Source organism: Anolis sagrei, chromosome X (assembly GCF_037176765.1).
Source record: "Anolis sagrei isolate rAnoSag1 chromosome X, rAnoSag1.mat, whole genome shotgun sequence".
NCBI lineage: Eukaryota > Metazoa > Chordata > Lepidosauria > Squamata > Dactyloidae > Anolis > Anolis sagrei.
Window position 1 is genome coordinate 25,576,055 of NC_090034.1, and position 11,453 is coordinate 25,587,507.

An 11,453-nucleotide genomic window follows, 5' to 3' on the forward strand; every position below is an offset into this window, starting at 1 on the left:
TATCATGTTTATTTCACTGGAGCCCCCGGTGGCGCAATGGGTTAAACCAGGGGTCTTCAAACTTTTTAAACAGAGGGCCAGGTCTGTTGGAGGGCCGGATTATAATTTGGAAAAAGCATGAATGAATCCCTATGGCACACTGCACATATCTGATTTGTAGTGCAAAAAACACTTAAAACCAATACAATAATTAAAATGAAGAACAACTGTAACAAATATAAACGTATTAGTATTTCAATGGGAAGTGTGGGCCTGCTTTTGGCTGATGAGATAGGATTGTTGTTGTTGTTGTGTGCTTTCAAGTCGTTTCAGGCTTAGGTTGACCCTGAGTGAGGACCGGGTAAATGACCTTGGAGGGCCATTTCCGGCCCTCGGGCCTTAGTTTGAGGACCCCTGGGTTAAATCTTTGTGCCGGCAGGACTGAAGACTGACAGGTCGCAGATTCAAATCCGGGGAGAGCACGGATGAGCTCCTCTATCAGCTCCAGCTCCCCATGCGGGGACAGGAGAAAAGCCTCCCACAAGCATGGTAAAACATCAAAACACCCAATTGTGCCCTGGGCAACGTCCTTGCAGACAGCCAATTCTCTCATACCAGAAGCGACTTGCAATTTCCCAAGTCACTCCTGACAGGAAAAAAATGGTTTATTTCAGTGCATGCATTATTAGCCTGCTAATAGGTAGGAGAGCTCAATGCACATACTCACTTTCAGTTCATAATGTAAGCTGCAGTGTTTCAGCCGTGCAGCATTGACATCCGTAATACAGAAATCCCAGCCAGCAAATATTTTGTTGCAGTAGCTCTGAAACCGGTCATCGCTGCACACCAGGCTTTGTTTAAACCCTTCGACGGCTCTAAGAAAAAGAGCCCCATGATTTGAGCAATGAACCAGTGGACTAGAAACGCAATTAACTTTTTCATTTTTGTCCAAATATTGAAAGACAATACATTCTGTTGTTGAAAGCTTCCATGGCTGGAATCAGTGGGTTGCTGTGAAGCATTCTCTCCTGATGCACACAGCATATTATTTGAGAACACAGAAATGCTTGACATGCTAACAACCACCACATCAGACTACACAGAGAAGCCACTGAAATCCACAAGCACGTGGACAATTTCAACAGAAAGGAGGAAATTATGAAAATGAACAAATTCTGGCTACCAGTATTTTAAAAAAACCTCTAAAATCAGGACAGTAAATAAAGAGCAACACTCAAAAGACGGGGGAATTCCAGACAGGAAACAATCAGGGCCAGCTAACAGATCCCAACAAAGGATTCCCCCAAGCATTCATAGGGAGACCAAGATGCTTATCTATAAAGCCACTGTCCTCCCAACCCTGTTATAAGCCCATGAAACATGGACTGTCTACAGATGTCACACTCAACTCCTGGAATGATTCCATCAGTGTAAACCTCTGAAATATCCTGCAAATGTCTGTCATTGAAATGGGTGAAACAGCAGATGAGAATTCTTCATGGCCGTACAGCCAGAAAACTCACAGAAATCCAGCATACATACTTATAGTCAAGGTTTTGTTCGTTCTTTATTGTATTTTAATCTTCGTTCTGTGTACTTTTCTATATGTGTTTCATATTCATTTAATATATGTACTTTACATAATGTTTTATGATAATGTGCTTTTAATTATATTATGTCCCAACTCAAGCCACAAAGCAAGGTGGGTAAGAAATAAAATTGTTGTTGTTACAACCATGTTTTCAGAAATAGTTCTTTTGATTTTTACTAACACAAAGGAGCGTGGGATGAACATAATAATCAAATCATCTCTGTCCAAAAGCTGTTTAAGCATTTCCCCCTCTCTTTTTTTGAAAATAGGACATAAAATTACTTGAGTAGTAACACAAGGCTCTATAACTGTAAGAAATTTGTTTTTACTAAATCACTTAAGCCATGAATCACAGTTTAGCTCCTACAGAGCATTATGCACCTACAAGATGCTGCACTTATTATTATTACTACATGCTATAATAACAACAACAACAACAACACATGTATTACCCGCCTCTCCTTGTGGCTCAAGGCAGGGAACAACATTGTTAAAACCAAGAGATAAAACACTATTAAAACACAAGATACTCAGAGTTAAAATGCAGGTTAAATCCTCTGATCCTCAACTCAAAATAAGGATAGCTAGTGGCTTTTAAAGGCCAGCAATAAAAATATCATTATAGCTTTGGTTTTGTTGTTATTAGTTTTTTTTATCTACTCATTTGCAAAAACATATAAAGCCTTTTTTAGACATCGTCAAAAACACTTTTGATTATTCCCAGTTCAAATGTATTATTTCAGCTGCAGGTGTAATAAAAACAGCATAAAAGCCAATGATGTGTCATTACAGCTGACACTTCAGGTGCACTTTACCTCTTGACAATCCACAGGAAGCTCAATGAAAGGTAGGTCATCGTGGTGAGCAAATAAGCAAGCGGCACTTGGTATGTCAGGCGGCCCAAATGTATTGCATCGACTGTGTAATAACCATAGAAAAGGCTGGTCATCTCAAGAAAACCCTGCAAGAGGTGAGCACAAATATATAGACAAATATACAATAGGGAACAAGGTACAGTATCATAGAGATGGAGATGGAGAATAAGTTTGGGGCAATAACACATCACTGTTTGACACCTATGATACTGCACCGTGTGGAGGGGAAGCTATCCACCGGTGCAGAAATCATCTATCTATTGGACAAATGGCAAGCTGTTTAACCTCAGCAGATTGGAAGCCGAAACCAAGGTCACAACATCATATGTTATAGAATTCCAATTTGCTGATGATAATGTGGTCTGTGCTCATTCAGAAGACCCACAAGCCACTCTAAACACCTTTGTAGAAGCATACAAAAAGCTTGGCCTCTCACTGAACATCGAGAAAACCAAAGTGCTCTTCCAGCAGTCACTAGCCAATTCCTTTGCAATGCCAGAAATACAGCTTAATGGTATAACATTAGAAATTGTTGACCATTTCCACAACCTTGGCAGCCACCTTTCCACAAAAGTCAACATGGACACTGAAATACAACATCTGAGCTCTGCGAGTGCAGCGTTTTCCCAAATGAAGCAGAGAGTTTAAGAATCAGGACATTCGTAGGGAGACTAAGATGCTTTTCTATAAAGCCGTTGTCCTCCCAACTCTGTTAGAGCCGCCGCAAACTAGCGTCTTGGGAGAGCAAACTGCCAGCACGGCCAATGACGTCGAAGACTCCGCCCCTTTCTCCGCACCTGCGTGGTTTTCCCTTTGCTAGGGCAGCGATGCGAGCGTACTCTCGCTGTTGAATTCTGTCAACAGCGAGAGTATGCTCGCATCGCTGCCCTAGCAAAGGGAAAACCACGTGAATGTGGAGAAAGAGATAGAGTCTTTGACGTCATCGGCCGTGCTGGCACAGTTTGCTCTCCCAAGACGCTAGTTTGCGGCGGCTCTTATAAGCCTATGAAACGTGGACTGTCTACAAATGTCACACTCAACTCCTGGAATGATTCCATCAGCATAAACCTCTGAAAAATCCTGCAAATCTATTGGGAAGAAGACAGGCGGACAACTTTCATCGTTCTGGAAGGAGGCAAAGACCACCAGCACTGAAGCCATGATCCTCCACCATCAACTTTCGCTGGACTGAATGCCACATTGTCCAAATGTCCAAAGACCACCATCTCCCAAAGTAGTTACGAAACTTCCAAATCAAGAACAGAAAACAGAATGTTGATGGACAGGAAGAGAGACTGAAAGATGGGCGTAAACCTAACCTTAAAAATGGTGGCATAGACACCAAGAGAGAACTGGTAATCTGGCCCTTGAGCGTTGAAACTGGAGGTGAGTTGTAACCAACAGTACTGTGGAATTCGAAGAGGCACGAATGGAGGGTGAAAGGGAGGAGCGTGTCAAGAGGAAGGAGGCACGTCAAGCCAACCCTTGTCAAGCTCACTAGACAAAAATTCTACTAAGAAGGCAGGACTTTTCTTTAAAGGTAGAAAGAGAAAACTCTTGGGGAAAATAATGAAACCTCTTTCCTTATTCTACATATGTTTCTTGAACTAAAAAAGAGAGTATATTCCATTACTTACTGTGCCAGACAGGAGATCTATAATATAATTGTAGAAGTAAATGAGTCCCTTGGTGCCAGTGACTTCATAAATCGTGCAATGTGTGTCTGTAAGTAACAAGATTTGATTTTGATTTTTTAAAAATCATTAGAATGGTAAGAATGAAACACATCTCCATTTCTGCAAAAAAAAAAAAAATCTAATCGCGCTGCAGGAAGTAAGCGCCTACCTGCTTCCTGTGGGGAGACTTTAACGTAGCTGCCATTGACAATTCCATGTCGGAAAACAGCACTCGGAAGAGTTATAAAACTGAACACAAGGAGAAAGATCACCAAGTTCAGGATCACAAGGAACCGAAGGAAGGAGAAATAAGACTGGATCCCAGTGCCAAATTTCCCTACCAAAAGAAATGAGGTATTTAGAAATGAATGAATTGATTGGGTTGCTATGAGTTTTCCAGGCTGTCTGACCATGTTCCAGAAGCATTCTCTCCTGACTTTTCGGCCACATCTATGGCAGGCACCTCAGAGGTTGTGAGGTCTGTTGGAAACTAGGCAAGTGGGATTTATAAATCTGGGGAGTGTCCAGGGTGGGAGAAAGACCTCTTGTCTGTTTGAGGCAAGTGTGAATGTTGCAATCAATCACCTTGATTAGCATTAAATAGTCTTTCAGCTTCAAGACTTGGCTGCTTCCTGCCTGGGGGAAACCTTTCTCAGGAGGTCATTAGCTGGCCCCGATTATTATTCTAGCAATAATCACCAAAGAGACACCAGTGGTTTATCTGTGGAATAATGTCCAGAGTGGAAAGGAGGAAACCATGAAAATGAACACAATCTGGCTACCAATATTTTAAAAACTCTAAAATCAAGACAGTAAATAAAGAGCAACACTCGGAAAACAGGAGAATTCCAGGCAGGAAACAATCAGGGCCAGCTAACATCTCCCAACAAAGCAATCCCCCAGACAGGAAACAGCCAGGCTTTGAAGCTGCAAGACCATTCAATGCACACAACTCCTCTGCTGCGCCAGCTCCACTGGCTGCCAGTTTGCTACCAGGCCCAATTCAAAGTGCTGGCTTTAGCCTACAAAGCCCTAAACGGTTCTGGCCCAGCCTACCTATCCGAACGCATCTCTTCCTACGAACCCTCCAGGAAGTTAAGATCATCTGAGGAGGCCCTGCTCTCAATCCCGTCTGCTTCGCAAGCACGCTTGGCGGGGACGAGAGACAGGGCCTTCTCTGTGGTGGCCCCTCGGCTGTGGAACTCCCTGCCTAGGGATATTATATCAGCCCCCTTTCTCCTGACCTTTCGTAAGAAAGTGAAAACCTGGCTCTTCGAGCAGGCATTCGGAACCCTGGAATAGTCAAGCTTGAGATGGAGAATGACCCAGGAACGGCCAAGACGATGAAACGGATGAGGATTGGATTGAGAGGATATAGCTTTTTTTAAATTGTTATTGTCTTTTTTGTCTAAATGCACTTAATTGTTTTTGCTTTTGTATTGTATTGATGGCATCGAATTGTGCCGATATGTAGACCGCCCTGAGTCGCCTGCGGGCTGATATGGGCGGGATATAAGTGATGTAAATAAATAAATAAATAAATAAATAAATAAATAATCAAGGTGGCCAATTAAAACATTCACACTTGCTTCCAACAAACAAGAGTTCTTTCTCCCACCCTGGACACTCCACAGATATATAAACCTCATTTTCTTAGTTTGCAACAGACCTCACAACCTCTAAGGATGCCTGCCATAAATGTAAGCAAAACGTCAGGAGAGAATGCTTCTGGAACACTTTGGCCATACAGCCCGGAAAACTCACAGCAACCTAATGATTCTGGCCATGAAAGCCTTTGAAGACACAATGCATTGATTGTTAGATGTGCAACACAACACATACACTTTCCTAAAGCAAGCAGTCTTAATAGAGTAGACATTGCTTAAAATAAATACAAATTCATCTGTAGCTCCCTGCCTTCGGGATGTTTTGCGCGTAGTCTGATTGGAACAAAGCCTATCATACTTTGAATGTTGTGCAAAAACCATTTTACGCCTCTTGACTTTTATTTAAATGATAATTAAAACTCTGCTGGCTGGTTTAGGTTGTGGTTTAGGGACAGAGAGCAAACGGGGGGGGGGGGGAGGTAAGACTTTTGGGGAATTTTCTTTTAGGTGTTTAAAGATAGAAAGGTAAGCTAAAAGTAGCAGATAGCAGAATTCAAGGTAGAAAATACAACTGTGCAAAACTGGAGCAGCTGTAGTGTTAAGACCGATAGCAGTTAATAATAATAATTTGATTTCTTACCCGCCTCTCCTTGTGGCTCTAGGCGGGTTACTAACTTTGAATATGTTTTGATGGATTTTAACTGTGATTTTTTTAAAGTGCTGTTTGTATTTAATTCTGTTTAAATATTTGTATATTTAAACTCAGCCTCTTACCTCCTGGGAAAAATAAAGATATTAGAAATAAATAACTTTGAAAAAGCATGACGGTACCTTCAATGCTGTGGATATCGTGCCTCCAAAGCTCCAAATAGGAGGACAGTTCCTTGGTATCCTCTACAATTCTTTTCAGGGACTTTTTGCTTGACTGCCTCCACTGATTCCAACCTGACAGGTATTTCCTGTTGGCTTCCTGGATATCTCTGAAAATAGGAAATAAAATATGAGAAGAGCATCAGGTTTTTGAGTCCCGGAAAGGTCGGTTACTTTTTGGAGGGTTCAGTAAGATCCTCTTTGGCCTGCAACTGTGGCCATGCCTGTTCCACACCTTCGGAGGCTTGTTTTGCTCCTGGTTTTAGGAGAAATGTGGAATTTGGCAGAGATTTACGCAGATCTGACCTTTTATTATACACAAACCCTTTTCTAGTAGGAATACACGCTTGAAAGCCATGACACTTATTACACTTTGTTACACTTTGTTCTTTATCACCCAGGAACAAAAATCGTGTTACAAAGTGTAATAAGTGTCATTCCCTAAAGGGTTCTGTCATAAAAACATGGGGAAAGTTTATTAGACTACAAAAACTTTGTCTTTGCGGGAGCACATCTGGCTATAGCTATGGAACGCCCTCTGGTTACATCCTGTATAGACTACTGCAACCCTTTCTACGTGGGGCTGGCTTTGAAGACTGTCCGGAAGCTTCAAATGGTCCAACGAACGGCAGCCAGATTGCTAACAGGAGCTGCGCTCAGGGAGCACACAATTCCCATGCTGCGCCAGCTCCACTGGCTGCCAGTCTGCTACCGGGCACAATTCAAAGTGCTGGCTTTAGCCTATAAAGCCCTTAATGGTTCTGGCCCAACTTACCTGTCTGAACACATCTGCCCTTATGAACCTTCCAGGACTTTAAGATCGTCTGGGGAGGCCCTACCCTCGGTCCCGCCTTTGTCACAAGTACGTTTGGCGGGAATGAGAGACAGGGCCTTCTCAGTGGTGGCCCCTTGGTTATGGAACGCCCTCCCTAGGGATATTAGATTGGCCCCTTCCCTTTTAACATTCTGAAAAAAAGTCAAAACTTGGCTTTTTGAGCAGGCATTTGCAGATACAATATAACAGACAAAGAGGAAAAAACTGAATGACTGGACAATGCTATTGGATAATGTTTTTAACAAGGAGACTCAAACTAGGCTAGGATCTGGAGCAACTTCTGCTGTTCTATGTTCATTCATAATGTTTTTATGACACAGGAGGCAAAACCTTTTGACACACCCTCATATATTCCCAAAAGTCATTTTAAATCAAAAATGGATTCCAGAACACTTACAGGAAAAAAAATACATAGAAAAAAATTGGGTCAAACCTTAAGCGCCGTTTCTCTGCAATCGTTAAGGCATATTCTCGAAGTGGGCGTGTGGGGCTTGGTCCGACCCCATCCAACAAGTTGTTGGTCTCTCCAGAAGTGACCCGCACTAAACTGTAATAATCCTGTGAGCTTTTGATTGAGGGTTTCCTCCTCCGCATTGACTGGAAACTGGGCAACTCTTGCAGAAAGGCAACGGTGGGTGATGCGCTCTGAGGATCAAAAAGGAAAACCTCTATCCAAACAATAGAGGGAGAAGGAAAGAGAAGAAGGATTTAATGTGTTGTTGAAGGCTTTCATGACCAGAATCACTGGGTTGCTGTGAGTTTTCTGGGTTGTATGGCCACGTTCCAGAAGCAGTCTCTCCAGACGTTTTGCCTGCATCTATGGCAGGCATCCTCAGAGGCTGTGAGGTCTGTTGGAAACCAGGCCAGTGGGGTTTATATATCTGTGGAATGTCCATGTTCCTTATTTATTGTCCTGATTTTAGAGGGTTTTTTTTAACTGCACTGCAGACTAATCCAGCCAGAGTAATCAGCCATAGTAGAGCACCTGATGAACCAACCTGGACACAGCATATTATTTGAGAACACAGAAATGCTGGACCACTCTAACAACTACCATGTCAGACTACACAGAGAAGCCACTGAAATCCACAAGTATGTGGACAATTTCAATAGAAAGGAGGAAAGCATGAAAATAAACAAAATCTGGCTACCAGTATCAAAAAAACCTTTAAAATAGGGACAGTAAATGAAGAGCAACACTCAAAAAACTGGGGAATTCCTGACATGAAACAATCGGGGCCCGTTAACACCTCCCAACAAAGGATTCCCTCTGGCAGCAACCAGCCAGGCTTTGAAGCTGCAAGGCCATTCAATGCTAATCAAGCTGGCCAATTGCAACATTCACACTTGCCTCAAGCAGACAAGAGTTCTTTCTCCCACCCTTGACATTATTCCACAGATGTATAAACCCCACTTGCCCAGGTTCCAACACATCTCACAACCTCTGAAGATGCCTGCTATAGATGTGGGCAAAACGTCAGGAGAGAATGCTTCTGGAACATGGCCAGACAGCCTGGAAAACTCACAGCAAGGATTAGGAAATGAGCTTAGGAATTCCAAGGCTTCTCTGGAGCAGCTCCAATTGACCCTCTATATCCACAGATTGAACATACAGAAAAGTCCCCAAGTTACAAACAACAACAATAATAATAACAATAATAATAAACTTTATACCCCGCCACCATCTCCCCAAAGGGGACTTGGGGCAGCTAACATGAGGCCAAGCCCAAAGGTACAGTACAGCAAAATAAAATAAAGACTGCAAACAAAAATTACATCAGAATAAAATACATACAGTAGCAAAATAACATAAATAAAGCAAATGAACACAATATAAAATCGAACAGAATGGGCATATTATATTATATTATTAGCATAGCACAGGAGACAAGCCGGAACACACACATACACATATACATTGGGATTTTTGCTGGGATGGACCCCCAACTGAAGGGGACTTACAAGATATATATACATACAGTATTATTAGCATAGCACTATATCAGTATTATATATTACTATATTGCACTATACCATTATACTGTAATATTATTAGTAATATTACATGTAATATAAAATATATAATTATGGTATTGTATTATTATTAGTATTATATTGTATTACATAATAATATTATACATTTTAGATGTATATACAGTATATTATATTATATTAATTTGTATTTGCATGTAAGTTGCAAGAGGTACATTTTGTAAATGTAACTGCAACCATATATATAGAGAGAGAGGGAGGGAGGAAGAACAAGGTAGGGGCCAGAATGCAGCCTTGTCTGACTCCTTTGAACATGGATATTTCTCCAGAAAGTTATCCCAGATTGCCACATCTGATCTGCAATTTACTGTCACTACAATTAGGACATTAAGATCGTCCGGGGAGGCCCTGCTCTCGATCCCGCCAGCCTCACAAGCATGGCTGGTGGGGACGAGAGACAGGGCCTTCTCAGTGGTGGCCCCCCGGCTGTGGAACGCCCTTCCCGCAGACGTTAGATCGGCCCCCTCCCTTCTGGCGTTCAGGAGAAGAGTAAAGACCTGGCTCTTTGAACAGGCGTTTAATTAAGCAGTGCAACCAACTGATTGATCTTGGAACTTGGAATAATGGACGAGATCGGATTATGACTTTACTGATGAGACGTGATGGATTAGTTATATAGATGTATAGATGTTATATTGATGTATTGTTGTATTGCTATATCGATGTAGTTGCTTTAGTTACTGTTTTAAATGCTAATGTTGTGCACTTTGTATGTTGTCCTGGCTGTAAACCGCACTGAGTCGCCTGCGGGCTGAGAGAGTGCGGTATACAAGTAAAGTAAATAAATAAATACACAGGGCCTTAACAAGGCCTAGCAGTCTTTTACCATTCAAGGTTTTGTCCATTTTCCCCCATCGTTTATTTCTATCAGCCATGGATCTGCACCAAACATGGCACACACATACCCCATGACCCCCTTAAACTTCTGGTGCAGTTTGGGGGGGAAGGACCCTGGATGATGGGATTTGCTGTACCTTCAACCACATCCAGAGACTACTGCAAAGCCCATCGGCCATGGATCTGCGCCAATTTCTAATGAGTCCATTCATAACATCCAAAACAAACAATGCCCTTTTCAAACAACCGAATCTAGTTGTTATAATAATAATGACGAGGAGAGAATACTGCTTTACATCTTTATAGCAGCAAGAATCCTATAAGCCAGGTCTGGGCCAACTTCAGGTGTTTTGAGGGGGAAAAGGAGGGGGCCGGAGGCTGTTAGGAATTGTGGGAGTTGAAGTCCCAAACACCGGGAGGGAGGGAGGGCAGGCCCAGGCCTGGTCTACCCGGCCTCATGGTCCAGCTCAGTTCAGCCTAGCGTACCTTGCCGGCCTTCCTCTTCTTCCCGGCCAGAGTTGCCGGGATCCTGGGCGGCCCGCGCCCAGCTCATGTCCGCCGGCCCCGCGCTGCCTTCCGGCTCTTTCCGCCTGGAGGGAAGGAGGAGGGAGGCAGCCAATGGGAGGAGCGATGGGAGGGAGCCAATGGGAGGGAAGGAAGAAGGAGGGAGCCAATGGGAGGAGCGAGGGCGGGCTCTTGTTGGGGATCTTGGCTTCCGCGCCTTCCCCTCCCCTTTCCGCTTGGAGCCAATAAGAGGAGCGAGAAAGGGAGCAAGGGAGGGAGGGAGCCAATGGGAGGAGCGAAAGTGGGAGGGAGCGAGGGAGGGGAAGCCAATGGGAGGAGCGAGGGAGGGAGGACTCTTGTTTCTCCGCCCCTTTCCGCCCGGAGCCAATGGGAGGAGCGGGGAGGACGTGGAGGGCGGGCCCTCCCGCCGTCAGTCTCCGCCCGTCTGTTCCTTTGACTGGTTGGCAACAAATGGTGGACAGACACCTGTTGCTAGGTGGAGTGGCCCTCTGGTGTCACAGGCTACTGGGTGGAGTGGCCCCTCTGTGAGATCACCGGCTTTGGCTGTTGCTGGGTGGAGTAACCTTCTGGTGTCACAGAATTGTGGGTGAAGTGGCCCCTCTGTGG

The 11,453-nt window shown here is 43.6% G+C and overlaps 1 protein-coding gene across 1 annotated transcript in view; it reads right to left on the reverse strand.

Annotated features, from left to right (window-relative positions):
• The window catches only part of TMC7 (transmembrane channel like 7), a 23,053-nt gene extending 12,118 nt beyond the window's left edge, over positions 1-10,935 (reverse strand). The window contains exons 1-7 of the mRNA XM_060786304.2: positions 10,809-10,935; positions 7,867-8,101; positions 6,560-6,708; positions 4,291-4,458; positions 4,083-4,168; positions 2,386-2,531; positions 707-854 (exon numbers count right to left, since the gene is read on the reverse strand). Of these exons, the coding sequence (XP_060642287.2) occupies positions 707-854; positions 2,386-2,531; positions 4,083-4,168; positions 4,291-4,458; positions 6,560-6,708; positions 7,867-8,101; positions 10,809-10,875 (999 nt within the window). The 5' untranslated portion in view covers positions 10,876-10,935. The remainder of the gene's footprint in view (positions 1-706; positions 855-2,385; positions 2,532-4,082; positions 4,169-4,290; positions 4,459-6,559; positions 6,709-7,866; positions 8,102-10,808) is intronic.
• Between the last annotated feature and the right edge of the window lie 518 nt (positions 10,936-11,453).